Raw genomic sequence first — 21220 nt, 5'->3', positions numbered from 1 at the left:
GTGACCATTTGTGCTTGGCAATATGTTCTATCACAGGACTGAATTCCCACTGGCTAAGAATTCTACCGAGTGCTTTCCCTAGTAACTTGTTAGTAGACATGCCCCTTCCAGTGCCCAGGTGAGGGAGTAGAAACAGAGTTTGGGACTTAGCCTAGAGAGACCTGGGTTCAAAACCCTGCCCAGCCATTGAGCACACTGGGTAGCCTTGGGCCAGTTGATAACCCCTGGATGCTACTTTGAGCCCCTTAAAGGAAAAATAGGATCCAAGCAGGATGAATTTTTACTATTGCTAGAAAATCCCTCCAAACAGCCTACTCTTTTTGTAGAAAACTGTCTGTTAGTTTATTCAGGTCAGCTCCCCCCCCCCTTCAAGTTAAAGCAATACAATGTTTATAGCCAATAATGCTTGAACAAGATAGTCCTGAAAGCATCTGAACCCATCCCACTGCCCCACACTGTTGTATTCTGCGCAAGTGGAAGAGTCATTCATTTTGTTCTCAGCACAAGGCGGGTGAAAACAGACGTCATTAACTTGAAAGAAGTGGCATAGGAGAAGCATTGTACTGCTGAGGTTCAATCCAAGTAAACTATAATGCTTGAGAAGAGAGGTGGAAATGCATTCCATTGTGCCCAGAAGCTTCTGTTTATTACATTTATACCCAGTCTTTCCCTCCACCACAAAACGCAAGGCTGTTCACAAAGGATTCCCAGGCAGTCTTGAAGTCAAACTCTAATCAGACCCAGACCCTCTTTGCTTCAACAAGGTGGGGGCATCACGTGCCTTCAGACTGTGGCCTAGGACAAACAGAAGCTCCAGTCTGTGCCAGAAAGGGCCTCAGACGCTTGGAGCTGGCAGGTAGCAAAGAATGAAGTGATTATTTAAGGAGTTATGAAAGAGCATTTTTGACAGCAGCTCAGATAATAAAGCAGGAAGGAAACTGTCAACACCCTTGTTGATGTTTAAGATACTACAAAGATAACTCAAACTGACAACGAATAATGACAATTTTAATCAGGAAAGGAAGCATTAAGGACAATTTTGTCGGTGCTGTTGCTATGATATGTAGCAGTAGCTCCTCTGCCATTGGAAGGGTGTGATCATGTCTCTCTCCCTCCTCACATAAACTTTGCTTGCCTGGGATATTCCTTCCTTTGCCTGTCTGTAGCCCCCTGTCCCCAACCACTCCCAATGTGCTCATGGTTCAACAGGGTTATTCAGATCCAATTCAAACATCACAAGCTGTGCCACCAGAGAACGCACCCAGGCATCACTTCTTTGAAAGTGGCTTTATTGCTTTACCCTACTCAGAATCTTTCCACTTATCATTAACCATTATGTAAACATTTGTAAGAATTGGCACAACACATATATCACTGGAGCAGCCCTGCTGGACCAGACCAAGCCCAGATTCCTGTTTCCCAAAGTGCTCAGCCAGATGCTTATGGAAAGTCCACAAGCAGGATAAGGGAATCAGTCATTTCTGGCTATTATTCCAAGCAATGGGCTTTATTTGATTCTGAAAGTATCATCATGACTGGTAGCCCCTGGGAGCCTTATTAACTATTATTATTATTATTAACAATAATTAAATTTCTATACTGCTCTTCATGTCTATTCCTCCTTTAACTCCTTTCAATCTGGAGTTTTAGAAGGGGCAGACCAACAGACCACTCCAATACATGCTTCTGCAGAAGCAAGTCAACTCAAAGACAGGGGACAAGCACAAGTTGCTGCCCCCCACCTATCCATGAAGACATCTTCAACTGCTGAGTTAGAAAAGGGGTCAGAGGAAAGCTTCCCTAAATAACTGCCTCCTTAGCATGCGCTGCCCAATCTTACAATGCACTGCAAACACACAAAGGGAATTTGGTTGAAGGAAGTCAAACTGGCTAACAAATCCCAACAGCACCTACTAGCACTATCAGAGTGTCCCCTTCCGTCCCAAAGGAAACCTTTCTTCTGCCATCAAAGGTGGCAGAACTACTTCTGGCCTCCAAAGACTTTAGGCAGCATCTTGTATATTGCTTTTGTGTCTGTTGAAACTGTAGAAGTCTCAACATGACACAAAGACACTTTGCCATTTGGCTCTCCTCCCACGACTGGTGTAGGCATTGCAGTGGCTGCCACTCAACGGAATCAGGCAGTGTAAGGTTACAGGGCCGAGTAGGATTTCACTGAAACAAACTTTGGACGTCAAAATGAACTGCTGGAGGGGTATTCAAAAAGCGCAAGTGTTACGAGGTGAAGCCAAGACGAATCTACTATCTTATTCATGGATTGTTCCTGAAACATCTGTAGACATTTCCAATTCCAACATAAAGTTGTCCACTTTTATGCCACTGGAGGGGGACATTAGAGCAGTCTCCACAGATTGCAGCACAGCAATTTACAAGAGAAGGAAGGTACATCCATGGCAATATTTCTCTTCAGGAAGTACTTACTTGTCTACCAACGTCCGAATCACTGCTAGCGTGTCAAGTACTAATCCATCCACGTTATGTTTTTTCCTTCTTGGTTCATGTGGCCCCCGTCCCCGCCGGGGGGGCCTCACTGGATCCCTCGGGTGGCTCCTGGAGTCCGATACAGGCACTCTGCTGTTCTCTGTCTGGCGACTTCTGGATTCTGCATTGTCTTCTACCCCACTGTCTTCCCGACAAACACAGGAGTTGCCCATGCTGCTAGCCCCCAAGGTTTGCAGCAAACAGGGAATGTGCTGTTCAAGGGTCAGCCGTAAACCTTGGAGAAGGCTCCTGCTCGCATAGAACACAACCAAAGCAACGACAATCATCTAGACAGTTTTAAAAGCAATGTTTTTGGGATCCTGAATTGCAGCTTTTGCATCATATGAGTCTGTAACAACTGGAATGGGCAGGGAATGGCTGGGTAAGTGTCTGACATCATCACTGAAGATACACATTGGTCATCCAAAAGGAGGCCTGGAGGGTAAGAAAAAATACAAGCCCATCAACTTGGATTGAAATTGTAAAATAATGTGACTAGCAAACAAGTTCCTTTGCAAGCAGGCAAACAATCCTAATTTCCCCTTTGGCATACCTTTGTGCCCTGCACCAGAAAGGGAACCTGTACCCTCCAGATGCTGGTGGACTCCCAACTCCCATCAGTCCCAGCCCAGTTCCCCAACCCTGCCTTAAACCCAACAGCTGATGCTACAAAGAGGGAAAACTTGCTTCTTATCCTCAAATCTGCTAAGGCGCCCAGTACTGCAATTCTGTCCCATTCAGATACCCAGGGCTACAAAGATGCTAATCAACCGCAATTCCCTCCAATTTATCCCCACCCTGAAGCATTCTAACATGCTGTTCTCAAAGTAATCTGAAGCGGGAGAGGGAAATGCACGTATACACAGTTCCTGGAGGAGGCTCAAACTGCATCCAGATCCCCGCCATCCTAAAACAAATGATCAATGCGAGGTTTCTTGAGGCAGCCAGTAGTAAAGTCCTTCCCACTCCTTTGTGTGTGTCCAAAGCCAGCGGCAAGGGAGTTGGGTCACTGGGAAAGGCAGGTAGAGTGTGCAGCCAGTATAGAGCTTGAAAAATATTTCTGTTTCTCCAGGAGCCAGCCTCAAGTTGAAAAAAAAGATCAGTTTACTAAGTGGTGGGCATTTAAAATAAAAATCAAGGAGCCAGACACCTATGGATTTCAGCCTAGCCCTCCATATACCATGTTGCCTCTTCTACTATGCTTTATTTGAAAATAAGTGTATTCTGATATTCCAGCCAGCTTACCAAGAATAAAAATGTTATCTAACTATCAAAAAGCAGGGTAAAGCACCCCACACAATTCCAGTTGCCCAGTCAGTTTCCATTAGCATTATGCCCCGAAACAAATGGCAACTTGTCAACTGATGGAGGAAATGGCACATAAAGGTCTATGAAGAATTATCTTGCTCTGAAGAGAGTGGAAACAAAACCCACAGCCTAGTAAGCTGCCCAGGTCCAGCTGCCAGTGGTGGCCCCTCCCTCCTCTAACTGTCACCCAGGAAATCTTTGCAGAACCACCCACTCTGCAGCAGAGCAGAAAAGAAGTTACCATCACAGCTTCTTCTAAACAAACAGTTGCCTTTTGCATTGATTGTTGTTGTTGTTTTAAAAAAATCAGTTCTTATTATTGTAATAATGTTTATATAAACTGCTTTGTGATGTCTGTCTGAAAGCCAGCATAGAAATACCTTAAATAAGATCAGGCCAGTGGAGGGAGGAGTGTGATGGGGATGGTGGAGGGCTTAGAACGTGCCTCCCAAAAGCAAGCCAGATGCTGGCACTGGCACTAAGTTGGCTGCCATATTTGGGTAACCATAAAGCTCTTCTGAGCATGGGGTGGCAAAAGGAGAAAGGAGGAAGAGATGTAACTTCATGACACATGGCCCTCCACAGTGAATGACTGGAATGCATCAACTGGCTTAATTTAAAAAAATGCAAGATGCTTGTAAATCTTTAAAAAACAACAACAGGGAAGAGTGATACTGAGAGCTGAACTTTCCATATAGGCTGGTCCTTCCTTCCTTTAGACCAATTCACACCACTATATTGAGAGTGGCATAGCTGTAACTATCAAAATAACCTGCTTTTGTGAAACCACCACTTATAAAAGCTTAGTCATAATATGAAAACTATAATTTAATGGAACAAGGTACAATTTACCTGGATGATTATCAACCCAAAATCCTACCTGAACCAGCCCGAGTAAGGTGTAGGAAGTACTAATCTATGTGAAAACTCACATTTAGCCCAGTGATGACTAAAACCCAAGCTTTCCACAGGAAACTGTCTTATTCCAAGTCAGACCATTGGTCCATATAGCTCAGTATTGCTTACATTAACTGGCAGCAGCTCTTCACAATTTCTGATAAGATCTCGCCCAGCGATACCTGAAGATGCTGGGAAGTGAACCTGAGATCTTTTGCATGCCACAGCCCTGTTGACAATACACACATGTGACAGCAGGTTCAACGCCTGTTTTGTTGTTTTGTCCACCTGTAAAGCTATTCTAATATCAAATTATTAAGGAATTACTGTGAGTGATTTGGACCTGGCAAATAAAATCTAAGACTCTTAGAATAACTTGTTTCTAAACGAGAATGAGAACTAATTTTTCACTTGTTGATTACAGTTAGAATTTCTACCACTCTCTATTGGGAGAAAATAAGTGCTCTACTGATTAAATATAGAAAGTAAGTGATGTTATTCGTCATTATTAGTCATATTGCTCCATCATACATGAGATATACCATTCTCGTGTATGACTGATATATATATAATCACACAGTCTGAAAGTCAGTATATTTAGATCATCCAGCACATCAGTGTGTAAGGGAGAAGAAGGGGAGGAACTCAGTTTCACAGATTCCTAGAGGCTGAAGCATCAAGTCAATCATCTTGAAACGTCATAACTTACAACAACCCATGAAATGACTGTGCACCTAGGATTAAGGTACACTGATGCAAACCTATTTAAGTTGTTCCTCTGCCTTATTTTTTCCTAAACTGATACAGGCTATATAACAGCACGCATAATTTGGTTTCAAAGCACAATGTCCAAGTTTCTCTTAAAATCATGAGGAGCCAACCCATGGGGTAAAACCAGTGAATTAGCACAGTACTTGGGATGGAGACTCTCAACTAAGAAGGGGGAGCTTATTACTCTCCTCAGTTTGCCAGTTTCCTGAAAAAGAAGTTCTACACATGCTGCAAAGACAAAGATAAGCTGCAAATGCGAAGTTAAGTAGCCCTTACAGAAAGCAAAACTGCTCTGTTGGGCACTCAATACATAAACAAGTTATCTGTGCACCAGCCATCTTACAGCTCACAGTAAACAGTCTATGTAACCCTCAGCTGCCAACCCCACCTTAATGCACTTTAGATATATACAGGTATAACAGCTAATTTGATTGAAGTCTGTATTTTTCCTATATTTTTCACTTAAGTACATCAACCTATAAAAAACACTGCCAGCCAATTTCTAGCTTCTCGTTTGTTTAAGCTTTGTCTCACATATGCCACATACCCCTCTACCCCTAGCAGAGACAGAACATTTCTGGCAATGTAGAAGCTATGAGTCAGTCCCTTGTGAAAAGACACAGGGAGCAGGGGGAGAAACTGAAGTGTATGCGACACCTTTCCTTATTAGCTCTCAACTTACTCTACCTCTGTAAGAGAACAAAATGCATAGCATGAAGTTCAACTACCTTGTCTGATCACCACAAGGATTTCTGTTTGCATAACATGACTTCCCCGCCTCCTCCCCCTCGTGTGCTCTGTGCCTTTGCCAAATCTGCTCAGGAGTGTTAGGGGAAACCCTAGAACAGACTTAGGTGACACATAGTGGAAGGAGGGGGGCATAATGTTCTGTTGCGCAAGCAGAAATCCTTGCACTGAGGGACTTCCGGAGGCGGCGCGAAACGGGTAATGGCGGTCCTCTTTGCGCTGCAGAGAGGGGCTCCGCAGAAAAGGGTTGTTTGCTACGGCGAAGCGACGACCCATTAAGTTAAACCACGAGCAGAGCGAGCTCGTGGCCGTGGGATCCGGCGGGCACCGAGAGCGACCCCCAAAACGAAGAAGGGACCCCGTAAGGGGCTCCGGAAGCGCGGAGGGGAAGCGGTGCTGTGGATTCATCGCTCTTTCTGCGGGAGTGAAGCCGCGCGGCCGTTACCGATGAGCGCCGACCTTTCTTCCTTTACATTGGATTACAAATCAACTACTCGTGAGTAGGATTTATATGAGATTGGATTACAAATTGTGAATTCGGCTGAAAGCGGGAGACGAGAAAAAGGAAGTCCGTCTCCCGGAGGTGCTTAATGATTAAAGGCAAAGAAACTGACAAGCTGGAAGCAATAGAAAAAGGTTTTAAAAAGAGAGATACCATACGTCTGGAGAAGTTTGGAAATTGAAGGGAAAGGCAAGTTATTTCTAATTTTCTGTGACTGTGTCTATTTTAATTGGGGTTTCTTCTCTGCTAAAATTTTCAAAACTTTAAAGACTTGAGAACCCCTAGCCCTGGACTTGCAGCGGGTAAAAGTTATGTTGCGGATATATTTACAAAGTTGAAACAGATGTCTACCGGTGGATACAATTAAGCAACAGTATTTTGCACCTTTTAAGAAACTATTGTGGCAAAATTGAGAGGGCTCTGCAAGAAGGAAAAGTTCTTCTCTAAAGATATTTATTAACTTGTCTAATTGTAGGAACTTTAATGGCGACTGAAACTTTGTTTCTTCTTTCATGAACTGAGCTATACTCCCTCTAGTGGAGTTTGGGATTTACAATTTCCTGAGAACTGACTTTGTTTTGTCTCTCTGTGGCTTGGTGACTCATTCTGAGGCCTGTCTTTCCCATGGAACTTTTGACAGCTTGACCTTGAATCCAAAGACAGGTGTGGAATGAGGGTGGAATGAGTGGCAAACCAAAAACAAGAGCTGCGTCGAAAGCAGGGAAAGGCAAATTGGTACAAACAACTTTGGTTTCCCAGGGCCGTAGATCTTCAGTCCCTGCGGTACTACAGGCTGTATCATTACCAACAACCCCAGCTGAAGAATTAGAACAATTAACAAGTGAAGAAGATATGGCAGCTGGGGGATCCAACATTCTTCTAGAGGAAATGCTACAACAATTTGCAATTTTGAACAAAAAAGTGGATGATCAGACTGCAAAAATTGACTTAGCTACATCTTCAATTAACAAACTTTCTGAACAGGTGGCTAAGCATTCACAAGATATTGGAAACCTAAAGGACGTAGTATCTGAAAATCGAAAACTGGCCGAGGCTGCGAATGAGAAAGTAGAAGCAGTAACTAAAGAAGTAGAGGAACTGAAAGGAGAGGTAAGGCCACTCCATAAACATATTACTGACCAGCAGGCCTATCTGTCTTTGGTGGAACTGCGAAACAAGGAAAATAATTTGAGATTACGCTTTATTCCAGAGATTGAGAAAGAGGATTTGACTGGCTTTTTGACAGCAGAATTTTCTAAATTCTGGGGCATAAACGAAGATACAGATTTTAAAATAACAACTGCATTTAGATTGGGAAGGGCGGCTGGGAAGGACAGACCTAGGGACTGTTTGATTATCTTAAGGACCAAGCAGGAGAGAGACAAGCTACTTGACCTACACTTTAATAAAGCACTTGAGATCCAGGACAGAAGAGCACAAATTTACAAGGACATACCTAAACAATTACTGGATCTAAGATCTTACTACACCGACCTAACTGGACTTTTGAGAGGCAACGGAATACCTTACAGGTGGGAGTTTCCACAGGGTCTTTCGTTTAAATACAAAGGAAAGAAGATAAAGATCAAAACGAAAGAGGATAGCCAGAAGTTCCTACACGACCACGGAGAAGACTTGCAGAAAGGAGTGGCAGCCATTTGGCCACCACCAGTGCTAGGAAAAGAACCACCACCTTCGGATTTGGACAAAAAAGAAGACACCCAATAAGAGTAACAACAGATTGATACAGGATGTCTCTGCAGCTTTACAGTTGGAACATTAATGGCGCGAATTCCCCAGAAAAACGCAAAAGGATTTTTCATATATTAAAGAAAGAGAACTTGGACATAATTTGCTTGCAAGAAACCCATGTGACCAGGTTACATAGGAAGGTGTTAATAAACAAAAGATTAGGCCAAGAATTTATCTCATCAGACCGAGTTAAGAAGAGAGGTGTGGTGATCTATGCTAAAGAGAATTTATCACCAAAATTTTTGTTTAAAGATGAACAAGGAAGAATCCTGGCTATTGAAATTTCGACCCAAGGAGAAAAAGTTTTGATACTAGGAATCTATGCACCAAATGAGGGGAAATCAGAATTTTATAAGAAGCTGCATGAGACACTACTGGACTATCTGGACTACTCCAACATCATTATGATGGGAGATATGAATGGGGTTGTCTCCACTTTGATGGATAAGTCACAGAATCAGAATCTGACTAAAGATGGAAGACTACCAAAAACTTTCTTTGAATTAACTGACAATATGGACTTAATTGATTTATGGAGGACGAGAAACCCCCTAGGTAAAGAAGGAACTTTCTTTTCTGAGGCCCACCTGTCATGGACAAGAATCGACCAAATCTGGGCAACGAGAGGGCTGGCACCTAAGACTACAAAAATAGAAATCTGCCCAAAGACTTGCTCCGACCATAACGCTTTGAAAATGGAAATGAGATTTACTACTGCCGATTCCTTCAGATGGAAAATGAATGACAACTTGTTAAGAGATCAAGAGATCGTAAAGAAGGCCCAAAAAACTTTAAAGGATTATTTCGAAATCAACTTGAATACCTCAGTGGAAAAAAGAATTATCTGGGACGCAAGCAAAGCTGTTATGAGAGGGTTCCTGATACAACAGAATACAATCAAGAAAAAACTCTGGAATAGTAAAAAAGACAAGATTTTGGAGAAGATAAGTGATGGGGAGAAAAAATTAAGAGTGAATCCAAAATCAAAAGAGACTTTAAGAGAAATAAAATTCCACCAGTCACAATACGCGAAATTGATTAACCAAGAAGTGGAATGGAAAATCAAACAAATGAAACAAAGATCCTTTGAATCTGCAAACAAATGTGGGAAACTACTTGCTTGGCAGTTGAAAAAGAGACAAAAATTAAATTATGTCACCAACCTAGAAGTTGAAGGGAAAAACTTTCAGAAACCAGGAGAAATTAGAAAGTGTTTCCAGAAATATTTTAAAAAATTGTACACACAAGAACCTGAGGAAGCAATTGAGATAGAACAATTCTTGAAAGATAATGGCCTTCCAAAATTATCTCAAGAGAAGAGATCAATCTTGAATTGTAAAATAACACTACAGGAAATCGAGGATGCCATTCAGAATATGCAACTAGGCAAATCTCCGGGCCCCGATGGACTTACCTCCAAATATTACAGGACTTTAAAAGACTATCTGATACAACCATTAATGGAGGTTTGCAACTATATTATGGGGGGAGGGAGGACACCAGATACGTGGAAAGAAGCATTCATCACATTGATACCTAAAGTGGAAACTGAAAAGACTCAACTTAAGAACTATCGCCCCATCTCACTCCTAAATGTGGATTACAAAATATTTGCGGACGTTTTGGCTAACAGATTTAAAAAAGTATTAAATGAAGTAATTCATAAGGACCAAGCAGGCTTTCTCCCAGGTAGACATTTGTATGATAATACCAGGAACATTATCGATATTTTGGAACTTTTACAAACAAATATTAACACCAAAGCGGTGTTAATCTTTATCGACGCGGAGAAGGCCTTTGATAATATTTCTTGGAAATTTATGAAGAAAAACTTGGAAGGGATGGGAGTGGGAAGGGGGTTTGAGAACGGAATAGAGGCAATCTATTCTGAACAAAAAGCTAAGTTGATAGTGAACAATGTGGTGACAGAAGAACTTCATATTGAAAAAGGAACACGCCAAGGGTGCCCCCTATCCCCTCTGTTGTTTATCTCAGTCCTGGAGGTTTTGCTGAACATGATAAGGGAGGATCGGCAGGTACAAGGAATACGGGTCGGAGCGAAACAATATAAACTGAAAGCATTTGCAGATGACTTGGTTTTAACATTACAGGAGCCAGAACCTAGTACAAAAAGAGTTTTGGAACTGATTCAGAAATTTGGTCGGGTGGCGGGTTTTAAGCTGAACAAACAAAAAACTAAGGTGTTAGGGAAAAACCTGACGGTTATTGAAACAGAGGAGTTTCAGAAAGAAACAGAACTAAACATTGTTAAAAAAGTGAAATACCTGGGGGTCAATCTGTCTTCTAAGAATTTGAATCTATTTAAAGATAACTATGAAAAACGTTGGTCAGAAGTTAAAAAAGACTTAGAAATTTGGTCAAGATTGAAATTATCCTTGTTAGGCCGAATCGCAGCTATAAAAATGAACGTTTTGCCAAAAATGTTGTTTTTGTTCCAGGCCTTGCAGATTGTGGACAGAGTGGATTGTTTTGGAAAGTGGCAGAAGGACATTTCTAAATTTGTCTGGCAGGGCAAAAAGCCCCGAATAAAGTTTAAAATATTAACTGATGCAAAGGAGAGAGGGGGGTTTGCCCTGCCGGACTTAAGGTTATACTACGAAGCTGCGGCCTTCTGCTGGATGAAAGATTGGATTTTATTGGAAAACACTGATGTCCTAGATCTGGAAGGCTTCAACAATTCGCTAGGTTGGCATGCGTATTTGTGGTATGACAAGGGGAAAACACATGGAATGTTCAAAAACCATATTGTCAGGAAAGCAATATACATGGTCTGGAAAAAATATAAAGACTTATTGGAAAGTAAAACTCCGAGGTGGATTTCACCAATAGAGGCCAAAGCTCGGAAAACATCCAATATGGAGGCATATTGGCCGAAATATTGGGAAATAATAGAGAATATTGGAGGTAATTGGAGATTGCAGAGCTTTGAAAAACTAAAAGATAAGGTGCAAAATTGGCTACATTATGCCCAAATTAATGAGGTTTTCAAGCTAGATAAAAAAATAGGATTCCAGGTGGAAAAATCGAAACTTGAGACAGAGCTGTTAGAACCAAAGACCAAGGTAATATCGAGAATGTACAACTTGCTGCTTAAATGGAACACTCAGGATGAGACAGTTAAATCAGCCATGATAAAATGGGCTCAAGACATTGGTTATAACATCATGTCAGAAGACTGGGAAAAGTTATGGACCACCGGTATGAAGTTCACGGCATGTAATGCCTTGAAAGAAAATATTATGAAAATGGTGTACAGGTGGTACATGACCCCAGTCAAACTTGCTAAGATATACCATTTGTCTGACAATAAATGTTGGAAATGCAAGGAGGCTGAAGGGACATTCTTCCACCTCTGGTGGACGTGCCCAAGATTGAAGGCCTTTTGGGAAATGATCTATAATGAGTTAAAGAAGGTGTTTAAGTACACCTTTCCCAAGAAACCAGAGGCCTTTCTTCTGGGCATTGTCGGCCAGAAGGTGTTAACAAAGGACAGAACTTTCTTTATGTACGCTACAACTGCAGCAAGAATTCTTATCGCCAAATACTGGAAGACCCAAGATTTGCCCACACTGGAGGAGTGGCAGACGCAACTGATGAACTATATGGAACTGGCTGAGATGACTGCAAGAATCCGGGACCTGGGAGAAGAGGCAATGGAGGAGGACTGGAAAAAATTTAAAGACTATTTGCAAAAGTATTATAAGTTGTATGAAACATAAGATGACGTATGATTCAGAACGCTAGCCCCAGCAACGAAATTTAATTATTTATGAAATTGTTAATATTTGTGAAAGAACCAAAGTTTAAATGGGTTAAAATGATATCAGGTTATATTTTTAGAGTAAATGGAGAACAAGAGATTTAAACTTAAATTGCAATTGAAAATATAAAGAAATATATGAAATAAGGGTATAATTTGCTGATGATTTTATTATCAAGAATGCATTATCCGGGGGATGTGGGGAAGTCCAATGGAAATTTGAAAAAAAGTTATTGAAATGGAATCCTTTGTTTTCTTTTCTTATCTTTTCTTTTGTTCTGTTTTTTCTTCTGTTTTACTTGTAATTTGGAAAAATGCAATAAAATTATTATAAAAAAAAAAAAAAGAAATCCTTGCACTGATGAGACAAGTTAGTTAAACACCGTCCATCCAATGCATTTTGTTCATGTAGCGCTATGATGGATACAACCCATTATGTATAACTTACCACATAAAATTGTGCTGTTCTATATATTTATGAAATTTTGAAATATAGCAGCCTTAATTATTTCCAAACCATCATCCAATAAAATTCACAGCCCTACAAAGTTGCAGTAACTTGCTGTATGCACAAACCAGTGTGTTAGTGGCCAAGAAATGCATTGGGAACCAAGGGTATCATTCACAGGTCTGGAAAGCATTGCACAGTACAACTTAGAAAAACAACAACTTCCAAGCAAGGGTTTTTGGCCCTACTATCAGCAGGCCTTGCGTGGTCTGCCTGTCAGACAGTTCAAGAACTCCCTTCAAATAGCCAGCATGCTTTTGGTCACCTCTGCTCAGAGGAACACACACATTGGGAAGTGCTAATACAGTACTGATGAAAACTAGACTTGGCTACTGCTAGTTCTGTGAATCAAGGAAGCAGCACGAGGACTCCCAAATACCAGCCTCTTTCAGCTGCTCTCTGTTAACTACTACAGTACATGTATTTTTAGCAACATGTTTGCCAACTGATTGCATCAGACACAAATTCTTCCAACAAGAGTTCTATTTTTGTGGGCTCCAGGCACAACACTAGAAATAAATACCTTTTGACACCTGATACTCTCCTTTTCTTAGCGCGTACACACAACACACACAGAGAATGCCTACTATGAGCCAGCGTAACAAAATAAAGACTTAAAAGAACACTTGATTTTTCTACACAATACTTAATTTCTCAGAAACTCTATGAATGAACTGCCACCCTTTGTGAAAAAAAGCTGGTCTCCTTCCCCTATATTCCAATTTGTAATATAAAAAGTGCATAAATCTAGCTTCTGCAAACACAGGGGTATACCACTTGCAACAGAATATGAAGCATGCAAATTTGGTTCCTTAATTTACTGAACAATTCTAACTGTAGAATGCACATTTCCCCTTGTGCACTGCCTGAAACAAAAAGCTGAACAGGCTTGCTCCACAGGCACTATTTCTATGGGAAGGTCTCCAATAAAAAGACATCCACGCTCGTAATTTTAACATGCTAGCCAATGTAACGTACGACATCTATATGATCATCCCACCAAATTTTCCTGGTCCAAACAACTCAGCAGAAGTGGTCAGCTAAGAACTTGGCTGGAAATGGTTTTGAGCGCAGGCGCCTCTAGAGTAAGGAGGGAAGGAATCAATGATTCACAGCCTCAAGTGTTTCCTTACACTCAACCATAATCACCTCATTGTGGAAAAACCCTGCCCACTCTGAATTCTTGCCAAGAAGCCAAAGTTGAATACAGGGATGACTTCAACCTTTCAGTTTCCAGTCTTAACTCAGTAATAGCTGGATTTTCCCCTCACCCATTGTAAATACATAAAACCCATAGCTCTAAGAGAATCAACTCACAAAAAGTTAACACAGAGATACTAATTGCATTTCAAAGAGAGAGAAAATGTGGCTTGACTGTTTCTGCAAAGAAAACAAGAATGCCCATGTGCAAACTGGATTTTGGGTCTGGTTAAACCTCCCTATCATACTATGCCAGAAATTTATTCGCATTCTGTTATTAAACTTGCCTGAATCAGAAAGAGCTTGGCAATTTTCTGAAGTGTAAAAATTACTGTTTAAAAACCAAACAGTAATATGCAATTATAAGAACCTTATTTTTGGTTTTCTAAGTGTAAATTTGCAATTGGCACCTGAGAAGTTTCTGTTTTGGAGACTCAATGGTCCCCATGTACAAGCTTCCCCAGACCCTCCATTTAAAACAAAAATTAGCCCTACTAACAAAACACCAACTATTCATTTGCTTTATGACCAAGAATGGTGCAGTCTAAATCTTAGATTATATTTGGGGTTACTCTCTTCAAATCCTACTGCCTAGAAATGGGGCACATATAGTAAGCAAACATTGCAAATCATTTTTTCATGTATGATTGACATCAGTTTTATCCACAATCCAAACTTAGGGTTTGCTGACGTGTAGGTCATAACTGCAGAGGTGTTTCTTAAACGGAGAAATATTTCTGCAGTGCTTGGCTTGGAAGTGGGAAGTACAAGTACAGCAAACACAATGCAAAGAAAGCTTGGCTATTTCTTCAACTTTGTTTTCTAAATGAAGTCAAATAAGCAAGAGAATTACAATCTCTTGTCTAGGGCATTAGAAAATTTCCTTATGCAAATCATTCCACATTACCAGGCACACATTAACATGAAACTGAGCTAAAAGGTTTAGAAGATTATAATTTCATTAAATCTCCTATGGAAGCCAATTCTCAAGTTTGGGTCACAATCATATGACATACTTTTAAGAAAAGGTGGGGGAAATTAATTAATTGATTGATTTAATTTCTTACCTAGTCTTCACCATAAGGTCTCAGGGAGAGTTAAAACAATATACTGGTAATATACAATTATAAAAATGGATAAAATTGCTATAATTATAAAACTAGTAAAACCATTTTTTTAAAAAACAGGGCAGAATGATAGAAATTCAACAAAAGAGGTGGGTCCCAAAAAGCAGAATTAAAACTTCGGTTTAAGAGGTGAATCTTCACTTGTACAATAAATGTACAATAAATATTCCAGACACATTTCTGCAGGGAGGAAACTCCATAATTTAGGGCCTGCCACAGAGAGAGCCCTCTTCTGGACCTGCATTTCTGACCAGTGGAAGTATTCAAATAGTCTTCAAGGGATTCCACACACAGAGCACAATGCAATAGTCCAGTCTGAACAGTATCAGGGCATAGAGTACACTGGTCGTCTCTCTCCAAAAGGGACCATAGCTGGAAAAAAGGCACTTCAGGTCACCAAGGCTACCTAAACCTCCAGGGGCAGTAGTGGATCTAGGAGCACCGCCAAGCTATGAACCGGCTACTTCCAGGGGAGTGCAGCCGCATCCAGAACAGGTAATCTCCAACCTCCTAGACTCAGCAATTCAGAACACACATCTTTGTCGTCTCAGGATTCACCTTCAATTTACTGGTCCACATCTAGCCTCCAAGCACTGGTCTGTTATGGGTCATCACACACTTCTATGTATCTGAATGGTGCTGGAAAGTTGACTAGAAAGAAGCGATGCATTGGTGAAAAATAAGTTACCTCACTTATCCTCAATGTCGGCAGCTGATACAAAGGGGTAGAGCACACAATCTCCTGCACTGCACCAACTGCTAGGAGCTGAAACAGACCAGGAAAGAGAGTTCAGGTGATAGCCTCCTCAATGTAAGGGAGAGGTTCTATCCAATTGACTGACTCACTTGGGCAAAGGCTAGACTCACGAGGTACAGGCAGCAGCCAAGGAGGCCAAGCTTCACCGCTACAGCTTTGCTCAATGCTAATCCTGGTTGGGGCAGGAAGATGGATTTCCTACCCTTCCCCCTAGTCATTTAAGGTGTAGTAGCTCCACAGGCTACAAAACCAACTACACAGTGTGAGCGTCATGGGTTATGAATCTATTTGCATACTGAACTGATCAATTGTGCCCACGCCAATGGACCACCCAGTCCCTATGACAAAAATGCTTCTGTCTGAGCAATTGTTAAGTTCTTATTTATTCAAGTAATGGCAGGGGAAGCCCTAACGCTTCTGCCCCACAGTACTGTACAAAAATTCTTGGTCAAATAACCAAACCAAACTGTGTGTTGGATTTAGTCACACAAACTAGCAGTCATGACTAAAAATTGTTCCTGTGACTCAAGAGCATACAGACTGGAAACCTTATTTATACAAATATTGCTCATTTGGGCCTATATCCTGGACTCTCCCCACTGTACTACCAACCCCACCCCACTTTATTCATAACCATCAGCAGAGAGCATCCCTCAGACTAATTAACAAAGATGATGTTTTCCCATGATATATCACTATAGGTGAAAAGTGTGTTTGGAGCAAGGATGTGAATAGTTGAAGAATCCATGAGGAAGGATGCAGTGTCTCTCTGCATACTCTGTTCACACATCACACTTGAATGAGGGGGTTCCTGCCTACAAGGAACAGGACACCCAACGTGAGGGGCAGAAGGCAGGCTCTAGACAAACTAAGAACAAATCCCACTCAACTATTTTGTTTGGAATAAGTCAAACCACCATCCCAGTTCAGATGACTTGCCAAGCCAAAACATGGCTTAGCTCACAGTAGCACTAGAGGCAGAGCACCCTGGGAACCCATGCATTGATGTGAAGCCATGGTTTAGCATGAAGCTTAGCATCATGCGCAGAGTGAGGCACCATTCAAAACTCTGAGCAGCATGTCTTCCGTCTCATAAAATGTGGGAGCAGAACACAGTTCTGCCCCTACCATCTAGGCAGCCAGCCACTAATCTCCCTCAGAAATAGCCTTGCTCATCTAAAGTATGAATTTCTAAACTCTTGATGATAGAAGTACATTTTTTTACTGAGTTTAAAATGAAGAAACGCACTTCGTCAAACTTCAAAAGGTTTAGAGCGTGCAAGAGTAAGAATTACACTACCTGTAGCCCAGCATATTCCTGCAAGAATTGTGCCTCTGGGCTTGCTTTTTGTCAGGGGAAAACCCAGGGCACTGACTGGTGGAGGGATGCAACAGGCAACCTCTTCCTGCAATCCTTGGAGGTAGATAATTCTGTAGTGTCAGAAATGGCTGAATGATCCAAATAAAGACAAGGCAGAATTACCCACCTCCATAGAAGGTGGAAAAAAGAAAGCCAGAGGCCTCCCTTCAATGGATCATGCAGACTGCCTTCTGTGGGCGGGCACTCTGGGCTCTCAAAAAGGTTTCTATAATTATGAAAGAACACATACACTTTGGGAATTACTAATCTTAAAAGCAAGAGGAAATCAGCTACTAGTCTCCCCTAGAAACTGCCTGGCTCATCACACAGCAGAACACTCACTCCAACCTGAAGTGCCTGTCGTCCTCCCTCATCCCTATTTTAGCAGACAACTTCCACATAGCTTACCAGTACCATCTTATCTCCACAGGAAGATTCTTGTCCTCAGGCTTTCTCATATGCCATTCCTCATTTCATTTCAAGTTTGCCCTAGTCCCCAGGAATCTCTTACTCATCGCCAGTACATCCCCAGGTCTCCAACCTACTATTTTAAACTCTAAGGAAATCTCATTTTCTAGACAAGACGTATTCAAGATTATATAGCAGGGATAGGGAACCTGTGGCCCTCCAGATTATGGTGGCTGCCAACACCCATCAGCTCTAGCCAGCAAGGCAAATGGTTGGAGGACCACATACTCTCCCATCCTTGTTACACACTATGTTACCAATCCATGTATTCATTCATTCAAATTTAAAGTCACCATTCAACATGATTACAAACAAAACCCTCTATTTTAAAGCACTTCCAAAAGAATGCAACAAATTTAAAACCATAATTAAAACTTTAAAAATACAGCTCAGCAAGTGAACAAACAAACAAATCAATGTTAGCAAAGAGGGTTAAGGGCTAGTAAAAGTCAAGCTATTTCCCCCTCCTAACTCAACACACTATTATGTTTGGCAACAGAAAAGTGGCCGGAGTCGTTATTCCTTGAGGAGCAACAATCAGCCTCACTCATTTAGCTGCACCCATCACTGGGACAGAGGAGTGGTGAAAGTGAGCTTAGTATTGTTTCATACTGGAGGAAGAAACTGAGAAGAAAATTGTAATCACCACAGATTTAAGCTTGGCCCAGCTCACAGACCATAATAAAGAGCAGGTCCATGTGGAATGTTGTTTATCTTCTTCCTACCAGCATGCAGAGGAACTATACCATGATCCCTGGTTTAGTATTACATAAAAAAACAGTTATCACTGTGATTTACTTTGCTCCAACAAAACATACCAAGCAAGCCAAGAACAAACCTTGGCTACAGATGGCGATTTGCTGTGAGTGAAACAAACCATGCAGCCTGGGTTCGTGGTTTGCTTCTTCCACATGCATGAAAGGAGAAGTAAGCAGGTGTGCTGAACTAGCAAAGGGTAAGCCACAGCTACATTGTGCTGGAAGACATTGCTTCATACCCTCCCATGGCAGATACTACACATTTAAAGATTCTGGTTTCTTAAACCTCAGGCACAAAAAGGACAAAGACCATTATCATTGCCTAAATAAGCAGCACCAATATCCATAGCTACAGTGGTGCCTCGCAAGACGAAATTAATTCGTTCCGTGAGTTTTTTCGTCTAGTGAATTTTTCGTCTTGCGAAGCACGGTGTCGGAAGTTTTGGAAAAGCTTCAAAAATCACCCAAAACCTCAAAAAAAGGATACCACACCGCGTTCTATGAGTTGCTCCTCGAAGTCAAGTCGCAACTGTATTAACGGTGTTAAGAAAAAGGAAACAAACTTGCGAAGCAAGCCCATAGGGAAATTCGTCTTGCGAAGCAGCTAAAAAACCGCAAAACCCTTTCGTCTAGCGAGTTTTTCGTCTTGCGACGCATTCGTCTTGCGGGGCACCACTGTACATCATTACAATGCTGCTACTTTAATGCTTTAGAGCATTCAAACCACTTCACATAATTTTTTCTTGGCAAAGCAAAGTAGGCAGTCCTTCACAAGGAGGAAACTGGGCAGCTCACAATCCTATACCACAGCAACCCAGAGGCAAGAAATGCTAGTATTAACACTGCGACTATGAAGCAGAACCCAGGTAAATGTGCTAGGATAAAGAGTATGAATGTGTATGCACTAGAAAGCCATATTTAACAGAAGGGAGTCTATTTGTAAGAAGAGATATTTTACCCTGTGTGTTATACCCTGCCCCCCAAAGACCAAATTTCAATGCATTCTTTGAAAGGAGACTCGCCCTCCCTCAAAACATTTATCTGGGTGCTGGTTAAATAACAGCTGTGTCAATGCCAGCATTTCTAACCTTCTGGGCTATCCTGGAGGTCTCTGAGCTGTCAAATGCTACCTGCCTACTGAGAGAAATGCATGCAAAGTGCCCCGAAGAGCTGCACTTAAAACAGTAGCTTTCATCACTGTTATTAATGACATAATTATGATTACAGTTATCATCGCAAACGACACCTTAGAGGGTATCACTGTGTTGCAGCAACACTATTTGTTAGTCTTTAAAGGTACCACAAGGCTCTTTTCTTTCTGCAACGGTCCAACACCACTACCCTTCAGAAAGCTGTTATGCTAATGTAAGCAATAACAACAATACTGTGTATTAATTGCATGCATGTGGGTTATCATGGAAGTCAGATGTGGCTCAACTTTCTTGGCCTGAGGGCCACATTCACCCTCGGCCAACCCCCTGAGGGCTGCATGGCAATGGTGGGTGTGGCCACCCCACACTCTTGTAAGTGTGTGCACTCTTCGCACACACAGCCACACCTCAGGTAATCCACACCAAACAACTGTCCATTTCTACACCCATCAATCTGACATCTGAGGAAAACTCTGAGGATTTGCAGGCACACCAGGCTCAACCCACTTTAGTGCTGCATTTACTTTAGTTCCAGTTTTCTTTTTGCTATCACCACCCAAATTAGCAAAATATTGTGGGGAGGGAAGGGAGAGAAAAAACTGCTGAGTGTGGTGGTGGTGGGGAGAGCAGATCAGGCCCCCAATCTGAGGGCTAGCCACCCATAATGCAAGCCATGTATTAGATACTAAAATGATGTAAGACCATGCATATGTATGATATGTATACACACACTTGTGTCACTATCACCTGTGTATATATGTATATGCATACATACATATGTGTGGATCAGTTATGCACATTTGTTATCATAGAGAGAGAGATTAAATAGATCACACACGCACAAAGGCATTGTACACATGCAGGCTCCTTCCCACCCTCAGTCCCACTGCCAGGACTTTCATCATTGTCACAATTAATGAATTAAAGCTTGGGGCGGGTTACTGCGTTAAGACACTATTAAAAAAAAAATTAAGAGAAATTATCATCCCCCTGTGCGCTGGGCTTCTCCCCACTCGCCCATCCACCCGCAGGGCCCTTTCTTCGCTCCTACTTCAAGATCAGGATCAGGCCCTGCCCTCCCCCGCCCCTCCACTTCCTCCCCCGGCCCCCTCCCCTCCCTCTCCTTCCCCGCCAGGCGCCCCTCCTCTCAACCCACCTCAGCCGCTCCACGCTGGCTGCCGCCTTCCATTCAGCCCGTCAAGGCCAGAGAAGAAGCGCCGTGCTGGCGGCGGGGCGGCCTCTTTGTGCCACCGCGCGCTTATTTCTCCTCAGCCAGCGGCGGGAAGGAAAGGCGGCGGCGGCGGCGGCGGAGCAAGAGGCCTCCGCGAACCCTCCCCGTTCCGAGAGCGAGCGCGCCGCGGCTCCGCCCACCTCCCCGCCAGGCCGCCGCCGCTCCTCGCTCCGTATCCCCAAGGCAACTAGCCACGCCCCCTCGTCTTCGTCGCTTTCCACTCACGCGGCCCATTCTCAAATTGCTAGAAGCGAAGCTCCGCCCACGCCGCTCGGAAGGGAGGCTGGCCAATCCTAAGCGCCCGCCTTGTCCCTTCCCACCCCTATTATTTTTTTAACCAACCCAGTCGTAGACGCCGCTTTCAGGACTCGCTGGTTTGTTTGCGACGGAAGCCTCGGTT

At 42.4% G+C, this 21220-nt stretch overlaps 1 protein-coding gene across 2 annotated transcripts in view; it reads right to left on the bottom strand.

Moving 5' to 3' along the window:
• Positions 1-20997, bottom strand: part of RSPRY1 (ring finger and SPRY domain containing 1) — a 42024-nt gene extending 21027 nt beyond the window's left edge. The window contains exons 1-3 of one of the 2 annotated variants that reach the window (XM_082233489.1): positions 20746-20997; positions 15784-15861; positions 2443-2937 (exon numbers count right to left, since the gene is read on the bottom strand). In XM_082233489.1, the coding sequence (XP_082089615.1) occupies positions 2443-2789 (347 nt within the window). In that variant the 5' untranslated portion in view covers positions 2790-2937; positions 15784-15861; positions 20746-20997. The remainder of the gene's footprint in view (positions 1-2442; positions 2938-15783; positions 15862-20745) is intronic. The other variant, XM_082233488.1, reaches the window with a different exon arrangement.
• Positions 20998-21220: the final 223 nt, after the last annotated feature.

This window comes from Podarcis vaucheri (genome assembly GCF_965113315.1).
Source record: "Podarcis vaucheri genome assembly, chromosome: 7".
NCBI classification, from domain to species: domain Eukaryota; kingdom Metazoa; phylum Chordata; class Lepidosauria; order Squamata; family Lacertidae; genus Podarcis; species Podarcis vaucheri.
The sequence above is the reverse complement of the archived record's forward strand: the minus strand, read 5'-3'. Positions and strand labels throughout refer to the sequence as shown.